This window comes from Podarcis liolepis (assembly GCF_965112155.1).
Source record: "Podarcis liolepis genome assembly, chromosome: 13".
In the NCBI taxonomy this organism is placed as follows: Eukaryota; Metazoa; Chordata; class Lepidosauria; order Squamata; family Lacertidae; genus Podarcis; species Podarcis liolepis.
The window spans coordinates 45,103,741-45,123,321 of NC_139573.1; the positions used below are offsets into that span (position 1 = coordinate 45,103,741).

Here is a 19,581-nt window from a genome sequence, read left to right on the forward strand (position 1 = left end):
ACATGTGCAGAAGCGCTGCTCAAGTTGCTGACTTTTCGGGGTGCGAACGGCACCCCAGAACGGATCGTGTCCACAACTAGAGGTACCATTTTAGAGGCAGTCCAAGCTGAGCTAGCACTTAATTTCCACAAACATTTTGTGCTCCAGGTCGAAGGGATAACACCCTAGCCTTTGAATAAAAGTATGCTTATCTGAGTGCTGCTCAGGTTAGTATCTGTGCTGGTGTGGCCTAATCCTGCTTGGGTTATTGTTGCCACAATCCAGCCTGGTAAGCCCTGCAAGCAATTTTGCACTTGGCAGGGCCTGACTAGATTATTCAAGATTCTAACCTTGCAGTTATTTGCCTGTTGCTATTCTGATCCAGTTCCCACAAAGGGCAATTTAAATGACGTTTGAATGAATCTGATTGATATTATCATGGCTGTTGTTGACCCCGGGGGGCTGACCGGTCTGTTACCCTTTCATATAACTATCAACTTGACCGGAATTCTTTCTTTCAGTTTACAGTAAGGAAAGATCAGAGAGGTGGCTGTTAGGAATAAATTGTACTTGGGGGGAAATTTTGTCTGTTTAAAAAAGAGCAAGTCTCCTATGTGCAGACATGCAGTGGTGTGGGGGTGGTTAAGCTGAGCATTGCAGTAGTATTGTGCTGTGTGAGTCAGATTTCATTCAGAGACCAAGCATATGTTCCTCAGGAAAGATGAACGAGAAAAGGGAGCAGTGACTATACAGTGATGGAGGTGGAGCCAAAGAGAATTGCAATGTTCTGTGACTCTCTTCAGTGAACAGTACATTCCCACAGTTGTGCTTGTTGCTATTGAGTCGGCTACTTCCAAACTAAGTTACTTTCCACTTTGTCAGTTTGGAGGCTAGACTGGCTGAATGCAAAGAAAGGCCTGATGAGGCAAAGAAATAAAGGAATATCAGCTAATTTTGAATGGGAAGGATTTCTGAAATAGAGCATGTGACTCACATATAAAGAGTATCATTTCGGATGCATTCGAGTAAAACACTTTATGTATCCAGCTGCATTGTGGTGGATTCTTCTTAATTTGATGGTTTTCGGAATTTGTGGCAGATCATTCAGTTAGTGTGCTATAATCGATCTTACGAAGGAACGCAGGTGGCGCTGTGGTCTAAACCACTGGGCCTCTTGGGCTTGCCAATAAGAACGTTGGAGGTTCGAATCCCCACAACGGGGTGAGCTCCCATTGTTTGGTCCCAGCTCCTGCCCACATAGCAGTTCGAAAGCACATCAAGTGCAAGTAGATAAATAGGTACCGCTCTGGCGGGAAGGTAAAACGGTATTTCCGTGTGCTGCTCTGGTTCGCCAGAGCCACATGACCTGAAAGCTGTCTGCGGACAAATGCCGGCTCCCTCAGCCTATAGAGCAAGATAAGCGCACAACCCCAGAGTTGTCCACAACTGGACCTAATGGTCAGGGGTACCTTTACCTTTTTAATCAATCTTATAGTCGCAAATGAAAGTGCCTTGATCTTAATAGAGCTCCTCTTTTTTACAGTAATACAATGCACAGCAGGTGTATCTATTCTGGATTATAAACCTATGTACAACCAGTGAAAGCTGTGGGTGGAATTCAACATAGTGCCAAGTCCCTGGGCTATGCATGTGGAAAATGAGGTCTGCTCAAACAATAGGACCTCCCCATCCCATACACATTCCATTCCTCCACCCTTCTGGTGCAGATTTAGGGGGTGTACGAAAGGAGGAAAAGGGAGAAAGTACTACCGTGTGACGCGGGTGGTGCTGTGGGTTAAACCACATAGCCTAGGACTTGCCGATCAGAAGGTTGGCGGTTCGAATCCCCACGATGAGGTGAGCTCCCACTGTTCAGTCCCTGCTCCTGCCAACCTAGCAGTTCGAAAGCACGTCAAAGTGCAAGTAGATAAATGGGTACTGCTCCAGCAGGAAGGTAAACGGCGTTTCCGTGCACTCCTCTGGTTCGCCAGAAGCGGTTTTGTCATGCTGGCCACATGACCCAGAAGCTGTACGCTGGCTCCCTTGGCCAATAAAGCGAGATGAGTGCCACAACCCCAGAGTCGGTCACGACTGGACCTAATGGTCAGGGGTCCCTTTACCTTACTACCGTGTGAGCAGCCCACGTTCTGTGCAGGCAGCAACTTAGTTGAATCCAGCCCTCAATTATAGCTTTCCCTTTAGTCATTTAAAGTGAACGATCGAGTCTGATTTTGCTTGGTGCCTATTTACTGGGTGGTTCAAACTCTATGGACCCTATTCACATGGTTCAAATACTTTGGTTGGCTCTGGTAATCAGCCTAAAGTTGACACTGACAGGACAGCGCTGATCTTCCCAGCTTTTGGGGTGGGTGGGGCCTTGTCCCTGCCAGCTTGCTGATCTTGAGAGGCACTCTACACACAGCTCATGGTTATACATGATGGAGCTTTCAGTTCAAAGTTCAGGGGTTGGGTGGGGGATTGTCTAGTCCACTTTGAATTAGGGGGCATTTGATGTCTCTGACGTGCAAGAAAAATTGCCTAATCTCCTTACCTACCAAATTTTGCAGCCCTGTGAATTGGAGGGTACTTGTTCACTGGTTTGTTGTTGTTTAGTCGTTTAGTTGTGCCCGACTCTTCATGACCCCATGGACCAGAGCACGCCAGGCACTCCTGTCTTCCACTGCCTCCCGCAGTTTGGTCAAACTCATGTTAGCAGCTTCGAGAACACTGTCCAACCATGTCGTCCCCTTCTCCTTGTGCCCTCAATCTCAATCAGGTTTTTTTCCAGGGAGTCTTCTCTTCTCATGAGGCGGCCAAAGTATTGGAGCCTCAGCTTCAGGATCTGTCCTTCCAGTGAGCACTCAGGGCTGATTTCCTTCAGAATGGATCGGTTTGATCTTCTTGCAGTCCATGGGACTCTCAAGAGTTTCCTCCAGCACCATAATGCCTCCACGGCATAGGTCATAGCTTCTGAGTTATTCAAGCCCATTCGCCACAACAAGGCAATGATCCATGAAGGAGTGTTCATTGGTTAAAAGACTTTAATATGTTAATCTAACTAAGCATTGCGGCTCTACTTCAGTCTGCACTGTTCCATATTATATAGTTGTTGCTGTCAGTAAAGAGGCACGTTCCTTTAAAAGTGCTGTTCTCCTACTTAATTACCAATGGTTAAAAGGACTTTCTCTCTAACGTTTTAGAGTCAGAAGATGAAGTAGAAGAAGAGCATGAAGAAAGGCAGCCATCCCCTGAGCCTGCTCAAGAGAATGCAAGCAGTACTTATTACGATAATCACCCTGTAACGTAAGACAACTTTATATTCTTACATTGCAACCAGTCTATGCAAAATTCGTTTCATTTTTTAAATTATATAAACTCCATTTTAACAATATTGAGACATCCTGTTTTCAGCTCTTTTATCTTTAGCCTGTGATGAAATTTAATGTATGGAACTTATAATCAAAAGGCGTTGAAAGATTGTTCACGTTGTGTTTCTGAGCAACAACATACTCCCTCTGGAAGATTTTTGTGAGGATTATTGCCTTACAGTGATTCTTGTAGTGTATAGAGAAATCAGAATAGAATTTATGTGAGGCATTAATGTGTAGCCCTCTTTTTAAATATTCGGCAGATGTCGTCTCGGTTGTCTTTTTAGTGCCTACTTGAAATCCTTCCTCCTTCAACAAGCCATTTTAAGTACAGTGGTGCCTCGCAAGACGAAATTAATTCGTTCCGCAAGTTTTTTCTTCTTGCGAGCTTTTCGTCTTGCGATGCACGGTTTCCCATAGGAATGCATTGAAAATCAATTAATGCGTTCCTATGGAAACCGCCTTCAGACCAGGTCTGGGGACAGTCTGTCCCCCCAGTGGCATAGCGTGGGTTGTCAGCACCCGGGGCAAGGCAAGGCAGCACCCGGGGCAAGGCAAGTAATTTGCGCCCCCTAACCAGTGGATTTGCGCCCCCTAACCCTAACCCCCAGATGTTGCGCCCGGTGCGGCCGGCCCCCCCTGCACCCCCCACGCTACGCCACTGTGTCCCCCGACCTCTTCTGAAGGCTGGGGGGGGGGGACAAGGGCTTTTCTTCCCACCCCCAGCATTTTAAAAAACCCCGGGACAGCGGAGGACTTCTCCGCTGTCCGGGGCGATCTTAAAATGCTGGCGGGCGGCATTTTAAAATCGCCCGGGACAGCGGAGGACTTCTCCGCTGACCGGGGCGATGTAAAAGCCCCTGGGAAGGCAGGCAGGGGGGACAAAGACTTTCGCCCCCCGCCCGCCTTCAGAAGAGGTCCTGGACTAGTTGAAGAATGGCTATGTACTTTTTTTATGGCAGTACAGTGGTACCTCGGGTTACATATGCTTCAGGTTACACTCTGCTAACCCAGAAATATTGCTTCAGGTTAAGAACTTTGCTTCAAGATGAGAACAGAAATTGTGCTTCGGTGGTGTAGCAGCAGCAGGAGGCCCCATTAGCTAAAGTGGTGCTTCAGGTTAAGTACAGTTTCACGTTAAGTACGGACCTCCGGAACGAATTAAGTACTTAACCTGAGGTACCACTGTATAGGAATGATGGATTTGTCCAGCTACCAGTAGTCAGAGTTTAAGGGGCCAGTGAAATTGTGCTTCAGCAGAAAAGAGTTCAGCAAAATCATGGATTGCAGGATGGTTGAGATGCATATGCAACATGGGGTAAAGGCTGGTAGGATGTACAGTCAGCTTTCCCCACCGATAGCTACCATTGCTCATCGCCCTGATCTGGCCACAGTGATCCATGCGAAGGTCGCCTCCAGGTTTGATTATTGTAACTCGCTCTATGTGGGGCTGCCCTTGAAGCTGACCCAGAAACTCCAGTAGGTGCAGAATGCACCTTACGGGGTCCTCGCTGCAGGATCACATTCATACAGTTCTTTACCAACTGCACTGGCTCCCGGTGGAGTACAGGGTCAAGTTTAAGGTGCTGGTTTTGACCTTTAAAGCCCTATGCAGCCTAGGACCCACGTACCTACTGGACCGCCTCTCCTGGTATGCCCCGCAGAGGACCTTAAGGTCCACAAATAACAACACTTTGGAGGTCCTGAGCCTCAAGGAGGTTAGATTGGTTTCAACTAGGGCCAGGGCCTTTTCAGCACTGGCCCCGACTTGGTGGAACACTCTATCACAAGAGACTAGGGCCCTGCGGGACTTGACATCTTTCCGCAGGGCCTGCAAGACAGAGCTGTTCCGCCTGGCCTTTGGTTTGGACTTGGTCTGACCCTTATGTTTCCCTCCCCTTATGGTCTTGATTTATCAGCTACTTTAAAATGAGGCTGCATTTTAAATTGCATTTTAACCTGTATTTTAAATTGAGTTTTTCTTCTTCTTTTTCCTTCCCCCCTCTCTTTTCCCCCTATTATGTTTTTACTGTGATTTTATTGGTGTTAGCTGCCCTGAGCCCGGCTCTGGCCGAGGGTATAAATAAAATGTATTATTATTATTATATTATATTATATTATATTATATTATATTATATTATATTATATTATATTATATTATATTATATTATAATGTCAGTATATCTGGTTCTGCTATCTGTTAGCATTTTAGAATTAATTTAGCTGCATCCAATTCTTCTAGTAATGGAATAGAAGAAACGTTGGAAGAATCTACTCACGAACCTGAGCCTGAGCTGGAATCTGAATCAAAAGCTGAGGAACTAAAACCTGAAGCGGAAGAAAAAAATATTGAAGAGCTAGAAGAAAAGTCTCCATCCCCACCTCCTGCAGAAACAGTTTCTCTACCACAAGAACCACCAAAGGTGGGTTAATTTTCGATGCTTTGTGTAACTAGACTGAAGATGGCTGTCAAACTTGGATTGTGAGGAAACTTGGGTAGCTATAATCAAAAACAGAAATGGTGGGAATAGCTTTCTGCGTTGAGTATTCAGTATAAATGAGTGTTCCCATTGCCCCGTCCACACAAATGGACATTCACGTTACTTATAGTCCAAAGCCAATTGAAAAATGTTTCTAATGGGTACTGAGGCTAGTAAATGTATTTTAAGAACCTTCTTAAAAATCAAAACTCATTAGTACTGTTGATAGAGGTCAGCAAGTTTTTAACATAATTGATTCTTTACTGCTTTCTTACAATGTAAATTGAAGTGCATCCAGTCTCATGATTCCCTTCCCTCCCAGTAGAAGGGGAAAATATTGCAGGCACTGTGTTCTGTTATGACAGCCTATTAATTTGAGAGCTTTGGAAAGAAGTCACAGTAAATTTACCCACAAGGTTATGGTTTTGAGTACTTACACCTATTGCTTTTTAGCTATGACATACTTAGCTATTACAGAGTAATCATGTTTGCTGCCTCTGGCTGAGACTCCTTCAGGAGAACATTCTATAAATAGGGATCACAACCAATTAGACCCGTTCCCTAATTGTGCCTACCTAACCTCTGGTATAAGGGCCCCTGTAGAAGGATCTTGGATCAGCTGGGATAGGTTGATTTGGAAGAGGTGGTCCTTCAGAGATACTTTAGTCCAAGTCATAAAGGCAACAGCTGAAATACCGTATTTTTTGCTCTATAAGACTCACTTTTTCCCTCCTAAAAAGGGGAAATGTGTGTGCGTCTTATGGAGCGAATGCAGGCTGCGCCAGAACAGCAAGAGGAATCGCTGCTTTCACTGCGCAGCGATCCCGCTTGCTGTTCTGGCTTCTGGGATTCAGAATATTTTTTTCCTTGTTTTCCTCCTCCAAAAACTAGGTGCGTCCTGTGGTCTGGTGCATCTTACAGAGCGAAAAATACGGTAAAGTAATTCCTGGTCCACTGATGAGCACAATTCAAGCACTCTGAATTGTGCTTGTCAGTGGACCAGTTTTAACTGCTTCAAAACAGACAAGGTAAATTCCATATAACTGGTCCCAGTCAGTATTCTAACCTGTTTTGAATCATCTGAAGCTTTTGACTGTTCAAAGCACATCCAGTGCTTTACAGTAGTCTAAATGGGAAGTTACCAAGGGGATTTCCTTTCTGGTGGGATCATAGCTGACACACCAGCCCAAGCTGGTAAAAGGCACTTCATGCTACAAATGCCACTGGGTCATAAAAATTGAGAACAGAACCCAGTAGCATCTCTAAACTGAACTTTCTTTTCTAGGGGGGAGAGGTCCTAGTGTGGTCCTGAGAGCCAGTGTGGTGTAGTGGTGAAGAGCGGTAGACTCGTAATCTGGTGAACCAGGTTCGCGTCTCAGCTCCTCCACATGCAGCTGCTGGGTGACCTTGGGCCAGTCACACTTCTCTGAAGTCTCTCAGCCCCACTCACCTCACAGAGTGTTTGTTGTGGGGGAGGAAGGGAAAGGAGAATGTTAGCCGCTTTGAGACTCCTTCGGGTAGTGATAAAGCGGGATATCAAATCCAAACTCTTCTTCTTCTAGTTAGGGAAGACCCTGGTTAGTCCTAATTGCAGCTAATGACAGAAATGATATCGCATGCTACCACAATTAAGACTGACAGGGAAAGTGTGAGGGAATTTGGTCCTGAGAGCAGAAGGATTGTGGATAGTGCCTGTGTTTGGCCTGTTTCCAGTCTCTGGGAATATTAAGTCTGTACTAGCCCCCCAAGAATGATAAAGCTCGAAAAATGTACTCCTACATAACTGCCCTCTCTTTCACCCCCGGTTAAGTGAGTATAGGATTGCAGCCTAGGGTGATGAACATGATCTGTTGAAACGAATAGATAACTAAAATGGTAAAAACCATTCACAATCTGTTTTGCTGGCATCGTATTATGATTGCACTTAATTCTGAGACTGTCTTGCCGTAGAGCAAATGTTTCTATTGGTCTAGTTTTCCCATAAGAAATGTCCGTGGTTTTCCATGATGAGCAGCCCAGGTTTGTTGCATTTCCTGCAGGCTTTCTCTTGGGCTTCAGTGACCAGTAAAAACCTGCCTCCTAGTGGTACTGTTTCTTCCTCTGGAATTCCACCCCATGTTAAAGCACCAGTCTCACAGGTAACCAGTCTGTGAACACCTTAGATTATCTGCTTGTTTACATCTACAAACTGCTTCACTAACAAAGCAAGTTACAATTCCTCGAATTGTGCCAATTGGCTGCTTAATATATATCCCAGCACCCTGTACCAACTTACGACTGTTTTGTAGACTGGTTCATTCATTTCTTACCAGCAGTGCTGTATTTCTAGAGAAAGAGGTGCCGGAACCTGCCATGAACGCCTCCCTTGTTCTCTTATAATGGCAGTGGCGCCCACTTGAGAGCTGCTGGAACTGAATTCTGGCAAGTTCTGGCTGAAAAAAGCCCTTCTTACCAGTATTATTGTTACTCCTATTTCCAGAATGTTTGTGGCAGTGCGATATATAAATTGTCTGGAACAAAGGTGTAGAAGGGATCCCTTGGGGATCATCCACACTTTCGTTTGAACCGTATTTTGAAAATCTGAGAAGTCTATGTGCGCATATTTCATTATTCAGGATATCATACCCAGTTACTTTCTTTAAAACAAAAAACTTCTTTATTTTTCTGTTTCAAAAAATACATATAATAAACAATCCCTACATACCCCCACCCCCAAGAAACATTCCATTCATACACAAAATAAATGATACAGTCAAACATTAAGCAGGTTTGTACAATAGTTTAGAGCTGATTAAAGCAGTTAAGGGTCTTCTACTCTCTGTCTTAACAGATTGTCCCAGAGTGAGCCACGGGTAGTTGAAAAGGTAGTTGAGTTCATCTTTCTGCACCTTAAAATTACTAGAGAATGTTTTGTGGAGGACACGGAGACAGGTTTAAGCACAATGCTGCTGCTTTCCCCTTAAAAAAAACTTAGCAAATTTGCATAAACACAGCTACCATACCAAGAGGCAAGGTGCAGAACCCAGCTCTGGTAGTAGACATTTAAAGATGTCACACTAGCAGCATAATCGGACCCTTTGACACAGCCCACTGTTGCAAGCTTAGTTGAAATGAACAGGGCAGTGGTTTTCAACCAGTGTGCTGTGGCAGCCCGGGGTGCCTTGAATGATGGTCAGGGCTGCCACGGACAACACTGGCCTCTGTCCCTCTTTCCTTCCCTGTCACCGCTGATGTCCTCTTGTGTCTCTGCCTCCCAAAGGCTTGCACAGCTGTTTGTTGCAGCATCCCTGGCTACTAGCCTCTGGGGCTGGCCAGGGGGTGCTGGTTTCCAGGAGCTGAGGCAGCTTCGGAGCAAGCAAGCAAGCAGTTCAGAGAGCCCAGCCAGCCAGTCCGCCAGCCCTTGCTGTTGGAAATGGACGGACAAGTCCCAGGCCCCTGTGGAGCAATGTGAAGAGGCACCTCTCTTTGGGGGCAGCTCAGAGACCAGGGGCAGCGGCTGCCCGGAGGACTCCCAAGGAAGAGGGGAGAGGAGAGGAGGCTGAGGGAACACTCCACAAGGAAGGGTTTTGAAAAAGGGTGAGGGGCTACCAGCTCTTCAGGCAAGGGGTGAGACCCACAGGGGTGCCACAGATAGAATGTAGTTGGTCAAGAGAGCCATGAACTCAAAAAGGTTGAAAACCTTTACAGTAAAACATTGCTGGCAGTGTATATAAGATTTATAGTTTTCCCGAGTGTTAAAATCATTATGTGTAAAACCATCTATTTACATGGGTAAAACCATCTATTGACATGGGCCACCCCCCTCCCAAAATTGATGGGCATTGCCATTCAAATGGTGTGTGTCTGTTGTGCCATGTGATCGATTTTGTGGGGTGGTGATTACCTGCCCACCCCTCAAAATATTTTACTCAAGTTGGCCTGGAGATGGCCTCTCTCACTAATGAGTCGGTAGGATTGGTTAGTGTAGAAAGAAGCCACGTGTTTTATTGCCATCAATCCCTTTAACACTGAATACCAACAGGAATGGAGTCAAAGTTGGGTCATTGAGAAATAAGAGGGAGGTATTGGCTTGTAGAAATAAGTAATAATAAATCCATTTAAAAACAAACACTCCCTAGCTTTAAAAGGTAGAGGGACCCCTGACCATTAGGTCCATTCATGACCGACTCTGGGGTTGTGGCGCTCATCTCACTTTATTGGCCGAGGGAGCCAGCATATAGCTTCCTGGTCATGTGGCCAGCATGACTAAGCCGCTTCTGGCGAACCAGAGCAGCGCACAGAAACGCCGTTTACCTTCCCGCTGGAGCGGTACCTATTTATCTACTTGCACTTTGACATGCTTTCGAACTGCTAGGTGGGCAGGAGCAGGGACCGAGCAACGGGAGCTCACCCCGTCTCGGGGATTCGAACTGCCGACGTTCTGATCGGCAAGTCCTAGGCTCTGTGGTTTAACCCACAGCACCACCCGCGTCCCTATACTCGCTAGCTTTACAGTCTAACAAATTAATAAAGATACAGCACACAAGGGAAAGAGGGGATGAGGGGGGAAGAGGAATATAAAATTCGAAACCTAGGCCCCAATTTCTAGGCAGTTGTTCCTATATTGACCAGCTGGCTTAGTTCATAGCTCAGTGGCAGGAGGTGCCTGATGGAACTTGGCCTGCAGCAAAGCAGATGACTTGCACCCGGCTTCCCATCTCTCCCACCAAGGCACCAAGCTGGCCTTTCGCAGCAGAGCCAATGGGGGGAGCTCTGCTTCTCAGCTCTCGCACTGCTTAAGCTGCTCTTTGATAGTAGCTCTCATGGCATGGTGCTTAAGAAGGCCCCTGACTTGGGGGGGGGGGGCTTTTCAGGGTTGCCAGGGGCTGACCCTTGAAAACCCTCATCACCACTAGTGCTTTGGGCCTTAGCTAGTCTGAGTTCAGAACTACTCGATGTAGTTCAGAACTTGATTCAGTGCTCTGTTTTATAACAAAAAGTAAGCCCTACAGTCCTGGATTGGTACAGAGGAATTCATAAGTGGAATGTTTTTCCAACTACAAAACAAACCAAAAAAACCCCAACAGCTTTATTCTGTATTCATGAGCTGCTCTGCTTCGGCTGTCCAGGTTACCTTTAGAATTTTTGCTAACCGTGCCTTTTCTCGTTCCAGCAAAGAGTAGAAACAAAACCTGAAACCCAGTCTCAACCTCCTCGTGTGCGTGAACAGCGTCCGCGGGAGCGGCCAGGCTTTCCCTCAAGGGGCCCCAGACCAGGTAAAAAAATCCAAGCACCAGTATTGCAAATTTGGCTTACAGTGGGTTTTGTGGGTTTTCCTTAGAAAATCAGGTCGTTCACCTGGTTTGACAGGTTGGGTGGCCATCTGTTATGGATGCTTTAGTTGAGATCCTTGCATTGCCGGGAGTTGGACTCGATGACTCTCAGGGACCCTTCCAACTCCACAATCCTATGATTCTGTGGCCTACCCTAAGTCCTCTAAGCTTTAAATTTGAATGTGAAAGGCCCTTATGGCCTTGAAGGTACATGACAATTACACACACATACACACAGAGAGAGGGCTTTTCCCCAAAGGTTTTTGCCAAGTAACAAGTGAACAGTTTCTGAAAATACGTTCTTTAAAAAAAGCCCACCTGTTTTCCTCTAAGAACAAGAAGAAAACACATCCAGCTAAATCTGAACTTGACTATTTACCTATCTTAAGTTAATAAATAGGCATTTCCATTTCTGCTGGAGTTCCTCTTCTAGTTCCATTTGCAGTCTTCTCTTTTGCAGTGTTCCAAGTGTGCTCTCTAACTTCCACAGTGCTCCAGCCCCTTTTATAGTACTTCAGTGCTCTATCTTTGCTCTTTTTAATTCCCTCGTCCTTCTCTCTCTCTCTCTCTCTCTATATATATATATATACAGTCATACCTTGGGTTAAAGACGCTTAAGGTTAAATCCTTTCAGGTTGCGTCCCGCGGCAACCCGGAAGTAACGGAATGGGCTACTTCTGGGTTTCGCCGCTCGCACATGCGCAGACACTCAGAATGATGTCACGCGCATGTGCAGACGTGGCAAATCACGACCCGCACAGACGCGGGTTGCGTTCACATCCAGAGGTACCACTGTATGTATATATATAAAGTTACTTCAACTTTCTCTCCTAACCTTTTAGCCTGCCAGTAAGGGAATATAATCCAGGATAAGTTTCTAGTCGTTGATACCTGTTAGGTTTCTCTCTTGCCTCCCCTTAAAACTTTTAGGCTTCATTTTCTCCTAACTGTGAAGTCCCCGGCTGAATTTTGACATTCCTGGTTACAACAGATAATAAGCAAAGACAGCATCCATTTTATGAAATAGAACTGAACATGGGATTGAATCCAGAGTTCATTCTCGACAGCAGGAACATTCCATATGTTTGTAAGCTGACTGCTGTTTGCATCCCGGTTTTGTATGAATGCCAGGTCGAGGAGATATGGATCAAAATGAATCAGACAATCGACGAATAATTCGCTACCCGGATAGTCATCAGCTCTTCGTTGGCAATTTACCACATGATATTGACGAGAATGAACTGAAAGAGTTTTTCATGAGTAAGTGGCACATAAGTGAAGCTTGAGGTGGTGGGGATTCTTGCTAGTCACATATTAAGTTACCTCTCTTAATTAGCATTGCTGAAATTGCCTTCTGAGTAAACTGACTTGCTGCCTAATAGATGTCATACATTTTCCTGTAACCATCTACACCCTGCTTTCACAGGCTTTGGGAATGTTGTGGAACTTCGCATCAATACTAAGGGTGTTGGAGGAAAACTCCCAAACTTTGGCTTCGTGGTGTTTGATGACTCTGAGCCAGTTCAGAAGATTTTATTGGCAAAAGTAAGTAATCTACCCTAGTCACCATGTGATAAACTAGTGTTAGATTCTGTTTTCATTATGACACACTGAATTCTGCTGTCTTAGACTTTTGTAAGTCCCCACCCACTTAACATTCATCCATCAATGGATTTCTGTGAACCAGGAATAAGACAGTGAAAGACCGGGCTGAAAAGCCTTTCTCCTTGAGGTGCTGGGGGGGGGGGTTGTAGGTAAGTGTTCTGTGTGGAAAAAGCTTAATAATGCTATTTCCCACTTGCAGCCTGAAGTGATAAGAGTCCATTCTGTCAGGGGGGTGGGGAGTGTTGGAACCGAGGGGTGAAAACAGTGGCGTAGCGTGGGGGTGCAGGGGGGGCCGGCCGCACGGGGCGCAACATCTGGGGGTTAGGGTTAGGGGGCGCAAATCCACGGGTTAGGGGGTGCAAATTACTTGCCTTGCCCCGGGTGCTGACAACCCACGCTACGCCACTGGGTGAAAAGCCAGCTGGCTCAGCCATCTCCCTCTCAGCCTTGCCGCTGTGGAGATCCATCAGTCATCCTCCTCCGACGTGCTTCTGCTACTCAAGTTGCGGTGCATGCTGGAGCACACATTACTCAGCAGAGTAATCACACAACAGAATCAGGCCCGAGGCGTGGATACGATACTAAGCTATGCATTTATTATACATAAATCAGGACAAAGAAAAACATGGCCTCTCTCCTTGTCGTTCTTCTTGGAGAGAGAGAGAAGAAAGCAATACAGAGCGGAAGTTCCGCTCATGCCAGCAATCTGTCCTGGAATGTAAACAGACATGTGACATGTAACAATCCCACATATCTGCAGCTCGGGAGGAGTGTAACCCCAACAGGGTGTAGGCCTGTTCAGATGGCACTTGCCTGCCTTTTGTAGATCAATACTTCATAGTGAAGTCTAGGAACAAGTTATGCACCTACTCTCCTTCCTCCCCACTGCACATTTATTGTAGTGGCTTTAAAACAAACAAAGGGGAATCTCCCTAACTCCGCAATCCAGACCTCAATTAAAAGAAGGATTTGAATTGAAGGTTTATGAAGAGGCCACAGTTAATGCATAGCAAGCGATAGCTGAACTGATGAGAGGCAAAGTGCAGTGTAAACCAGTCCCTAGTTAATGTAATAGTGAAAATAATCCTCTCCTATCCGAAAATAGGTCACAGCTATTTGTTTGCGACACCATTGAATACTGAGAGTGTTCTAAATTGCAAAGTGTTATTACTGAAAATTACCGCTCTTGAAAGGAGTGAATCAGGATAGAGATTTGAGGGCATAACTTTAGATGCGGCACAAAGCGGTTGATTAGAACACATACAGAATTACAATGTACGGTAGAAAGCTGCAAGAGGATAACTTCACAATATTTCAAGATAACAGGAAGCAGTGCTATTTTTCTAGAAAAAGAGGTGCCAGAACTCACGATGAACACCTCCCTCGTTCTCTTAGAATGGGAATGGCACATACCTGAGTTCTGGCTGACAGACCCTGACGGGAAGTCATATTCTTGTAATTATTATTTTTTTAATGACCAGTTGCTTACTGTGTTTGGATAATCAGCTCAATTGAGAATTGGCCATCCTTGCACCCAGATCCTAGACCTGAAGAAAGGAGTGATCTGGGATAACTAAGAACATGCATTGCTTTCCAAAGTGGAGCTTTGTAAGGAATGTTCAAAGTATGGCAGCTTCTGCCTCATGGGGTCTCTGCCATGGGAGCATATTCACCCAGTGCTTTTCCAGTTGCACTGGCTCCCGGTGGAGTACAGGATCAGATTTAAGGTGCTGGTTTTGACCTTTAAAGCCCTTCACGGCCTAGGACCCTCGTACCTACGGGACCGCCTCTCCCAGTATGCCCCACGGAGGACCTTAAGGTCCATAAATAGCAACACCCTAGTGGTCCCGGGCCCTAAGGAAGTTTGATTAGCCTCAACCAAAGCCCAGGGCCTTTTCAACACTGGCTCCGGCCTGGTGGAACGCTGTCTCATGAGACCAGGGTCCTGCGGGATCTGATTTCTTTCCGCAGGGCCTGTAAGACAGAGTTGTTCTGCCTGGCCTTTGGCTTAGAATCAATTTGATTCCCTCCCCCTCTTTCTTTTTTCCTTTCTCCTCCTGTGAAGGGGCTGCATCCTAATCTTTTAATGTTGTATTTAATCTTGTTTTTAAAGTTGCATTTCAATCAGCTTGTTTTTATTATTGGTTGTTAGCCACCCTGAGCCCGGTCTTGGCTGGGGAGGGCGGGGTATAAATAAAATGGATTATTATTATAGATTTCTGCCATCCATACAAACAACGTTGTCACAGATGGTGCAAAATAACACCCACTGGGTCTGTGTATTGTAGCTAGCAAGATAACAGTAATAAGAATTGCTAATGATATGACAACCTGAATACTAACTAGCATTGTGATTGACACACTCTAAAGAAACGATGCGTTCTGATCTGGTCTGCCAATGACTGTCAGCAGTTAGGTTAGCTATGCACACTCAGTGCTCTAATGTTGCATGCATGACATGGAGATGATGATGATGATGATTATACCCAGCCACTCTGGGAGCCTTCTGCATATGTTCTACTAAGTGAGCTAATGAACCTCTTTGGACACTATAAAACTAGCTAAGCTTTTGGTATTAATGCTTTATCTTCTCCTTCCCTCCCCGCCCTATCAAGCCTGTTATGTTTCGTGGTGAAGTGCGCTTGAACGTAGAAGAAAAAAAGACCAGAGCTGCTCGTGAAAGGGAGACCCGAGGTGGTGGCGATGACCGCAGAGATATCCGGCGCAACGACCGAGGTCCAGGGGGTCCACGTGGCATTGTGGGTGGTGGAATGATGCGAGACCGCGATGGAAGAGGGCCTCCTCTAAGGGGTGGCATGGCCCACAAACTTGGCTCTGGAAGAGGAACTGGGCAGATGGAAGGCCGGTTCACAGGTCAACGTCGTTGAAGACCCAAATGTTGGCAGGCAGTCTTGGCAGTGATACATTATTCGTCGTGTTTGCATTCTTGTTAATTTTCTGGCTTTGGAATGTAACACAGCCTTTTTGATCATTTCTTTGATGTGAGAAACATCCTTTGGTTACCAGTTAAATTGAGGTGGACGTTCTTTCCCCAATTTCACAAAGAAGTCACACTGTTAACGTATAACTTAGACTTGGAGATTAAGAACTGAGAAATGACCATTTAAACTTTCTGCAGCAACAACTTTAAAAAAAAAAAAAGGACAAGGGCGTGCCTAATTTGAGTTAAGGTCCTGTCAGTAAAACAAAACAAAAAAAGCACCCTCCTGCTACACATTTTGTGTAAGTGTTACTGTTTCTGCCTATTACTGTTGGAAACGCAACTAGTGCAATCTTTGCAATTGGAGAAGCTTACCCTTTTCCCCCCTTACAGAACACTTGGCTCCAAACAACTCACGTTTTTACGAACTCAAAAGCGCACTAATGGGTATTTGACTCCTTTTACGTTGACATCTGCTGAAAGCAGCAAGGAAAAAGTAGCTTGTGAATCGGTGCAGGCATCTGCTCTGCTTTGCTCTGACCAATATATGTACACACACACAAACCTTAACGAGACTACAAGTATGTTCCAGAAGGAAACCATTTAGCTGTAAACACAGATGTAAAAACTTCAAAAATCATAGTCCTGAATACGAAACAAGTTCGGTTTTTGTTTTTTTTAAAAAAAGGATTTAATGAGCTCCCCTGCCTTTCTCCAGAACAGGGATGGCTAACCGCTCAACACACTCCTCCTCCCCTTTCCCCTTTCTGTAAGCAGTGTACAGTGAAAAATTGTCTCTACTGTATTGAGGTCTCTGGTAATGTAATACGCATGATGGTGCCTTCTATTAAATACATCATTCCAGTGTTGCTGGTGATTTTGTACAGTATAGTGGTATGAATGGCTGTGCTGCAAAACTTTTAACAGCTGTAAAAAAAAAATGTTTATAAAATCATTGTATAAAAAATTGCAGTATCTTGAAATCGGTAAAGGTTACTGGAATATTATTTGCCTAGCTCTGCGGTTGACATGTTTCTGAAGCCTTTGAAGGAGGGAGGAAAGAAAATGGCTGCATTTTTAAGAGAAATGGAGTTGCGGAAGCGTGTGTGCATTCTTGCATAGACAAGTCCAAAGTTAATCAAGCATGTACCTTGGTTTCAAGTATACTTCGGATAAGCATATTTAACATAAAACTTGTTACACCTCAAGGATACTGCAATTTTCACAGGGCAGGAGAATAGCTCAAAGTAATTGCAATTTCCGGGTTTCTGAACTGTCGTCACCCACTTTGCACAACCTCGAAGCGGCTCAGACTTGTACATGGAGGGAGCACCTCTTGTGTATTTGGATTTTTTTTTTTAGAGCGTCTTGAATTTTGGTGAGAGGTTTGCTGTTTCCAGGTTCCTGTTTGCATAGATCGCACATTCCAGAAAACTGCAAATGTAGCAAAACGACGCTCCCCCGGCTTCACGCTGGACAGCTCAGTAAGCCTCAGGATTACTCTTGAGGAGGGGAGGCAAAAATATGTGACCACTCAGAGCTGCTCGAAGCATGGAAGACCTCACTTGTTTTAATGTAACAAAAATGCCTAATGCAAGGAGCATTTGGTTAAAAGTGACCATTTGCTGTTTCCTATGAATGTGGAAAATCTTGCCTGTGTGTTAAGGGGGAGGGGGAGTGAGTTTGCTTCATTTTCTCCCCTCCCCCCCAATAATAATAATAATAATAATAATAATTGAGGTCTTCCATGTTTGACGGTAAGTCTTGCACTATTTTCATACACTTTCTGGGACACATTTCTCTCTTTCCATGGTTATATTTGGGGGCGTGTTTTGTGTTGGAACTGTTTCATTTTCAGACGATGCCTGGAAATGTACTTGAATGCCTCACCACAAACCATAAACCTTTAAGATGAAAGCCTTTCTTTAAACTGCTCTTCTCAGCAAGCGGTTTGCTTACCAGTGTTTTGTGTTCCTTGACTTTTTATTTTTTAGTGCTATGGTATTGCCCTGCGATCTTAAAAGAAAAAAAACTCTTAAAAGGCAAATGGCACTGGAGAAATAATCAGAAAAATACGTAACTGACAATTAGAGGAGCTACTGAGCCATTCAGCTTACCCGGCCGGCTTCTTTAAATGCCATGAATTAACAATATTGGAAGCATACACAGAAGTTTACATGGTGACCGTTCGCCTACTGTACTGTGGACTCATAGTGTTCTCGTCCCTCCTTTCAATAAATGTACCTCTAGAAGAAAAATGCAACAGATCTCCTTTGACCTGTTATAAACTGCTGATTTGTTGACAATGGGGTAGTATTGCTATAATTGCAGTCCTATTTCAACAAACTTGCTTTAACCATCTTTTGGCTTTAGTAGGTATGCAAGAGTGGACTACCATCTTTATTGCTGTAATGTGTTGAGCATTATATGCTAGTAGAATCTAGTTTAATTGTTGCAGGTGGAAAGTATTTACTTTTTAAGTTTCCATTTTTGAATGTGTTTTGACTAAACATACCAATAAACTACTGATGTCTGCAGCATTCATCAATGGTCCCGAATTCTCTTCTCAGTGGAATTGGTGTTCCTCCGTGGCAGTTATCTGCATGGAAAGGCAATCGTGCCGGTGCTGTTGATCCCAAAATTGCTGTTGATCTGATAATTTAACTAGCAGTGGATTCCGCACCTTGCAACAACTTGCATCTTACGCTGTCAATCCGCATGTCAAAATTCTTTGTGTTGTAGCTGCTGTGAAAATATATGCACGTTGACACAGTTGTAATTGTCCATCACGCATGCTGAACCCATTGCCCTTTCTACACCTACTAGATCTTTTATGCCAGCAAAAGAGCAGAGTCTTTACTGTAGGCCATTCAGCAGAACTTACCAAATCACATGTACTGCACTATCCATTGCCTTTGGTGTTGAATTTTCTTGTTCTCACTCTCCAAGGCGAAGGCTATTCTTCCACCGCTGCTGCTTCACCGTAAGCCTGTCACTTACGGAAAAGTTGAAATTTTCAAACTGAATTTGTATATTCTATCTTGAGGTCCGGTTCATGCAGGCAGCTGATGAAGTGGTGAAACTATCCCTGGACTGTACCACCCAGTGGTGTTTTGATGCACGTGTGGGCAACTCAAGACTTGACAGCTGATAGACCTTAAGACAGCATGAAAAATTGTTTTGTTGTGCCTGTACACTCCCATTGTCTCCCGAGACAGATGCCAGCAACACTTTGACTTCTATTTGTCACAAGTGGCAAGTTCAGCAGACAGCTGGTTATTTTGCGCAGTGATGATAAAAGTCTTTTGCATTCCAGCAGAAGGCCCATGGCTTGGCTCATGGCGAAGGTCCCAGGTTCAGGGCCCGATCTGTTCGAAACCTTGGAGCTGTTGCCAGTTAAAGGTAAAGGGACCCCTGACAATTAGGTCCAGTCGTGGCCGACTCGGGTTGCGACGCTCATCTCGCTTTATTGGGCGAGAGAGCCGGCATACAGCTTCTGGGTCATGTGGCCAGCATGACTAAGCCGCTTCTGGCGAACCAGAGCAGCGCACAGAACCGCCGTTTACCTTCCCGCCGGAGCGGTACCTGTTTATCTACTTGCACTTTGAGGTGCTTTCGAACTGCTAGGTTGGCAGGAGCAGGGACTGAGCAACGGGAGCTCACCCCGTCATGGGGATTCGAACCGCTGACCTTCTGATCGGCAAGCCCTAGGCTCTGTGGTTTAACCCACAGCCAGTTAGGTGAGACTAAAGGTCAGGTGTACAAGTCAATGTCATGTGTTCACTGCAGCTCTCTTGTGAGTCATTCATAGATTCTGTATGTCTCTGGCTGAAAGCACCAAGATCTCTGGATATGGAGATCTCTGGATTCTAGGTTGGCTGGCCCCTCCATCATTC

The 19,581-nt window shown here is 45.1% G+C and overlaps 1 protein-coding gene across 3 annotated transcripts in view; it reads left to right on the forward strand.

Annotated features, from left to right (window-relative positions):
• Nucleotides 1-18,229, forward strand: part of G3BP2 (G3BP stress granule assembly factor 2) — a 37,684-nt gene extending 19,455 nt beyond the window's left edge. Inside the window, exons 6-12 of one of the 3 annotated variants that reach the window (XR_014518136.1) lie at nt 3,180-3,282; nt 5,590-5,770; nt 7,867-7,965; nt 10,980-11,082; nt 12,271-12,399; nt 12,566-13,008; nt 13,162-18,229. Coding sequence is in view for 2 of the 3 variants with exons in the window: in XM_083469979.1 (XP_083326105.1) it covers nt 3,180-3,282; nt 5,590-5,770; nt 7,867-7,965; nt 10,980-11,082; nt 12,271-12,399; nt 12,566-12,684; nt 15,360-15,632 (1,007 nt within the window). In the remaining variant the exon portion in view is untranslated. The remainder of the gene's footprint in view (nt 1-3,179; nt 3,283-5,589; nt 5,771-7,866; nt 7,966-10,979; nt 11,083-12,270; nt 12,400-12,565; nt 13,009-13,161) is intronic. The other 2 variants (XM_083469979.1, XM_083469980.1) reach the window with 2 other exon arrangements.
• Nucleotides 18,230-19,581: the final 1,352 nt, after the last annotated feature.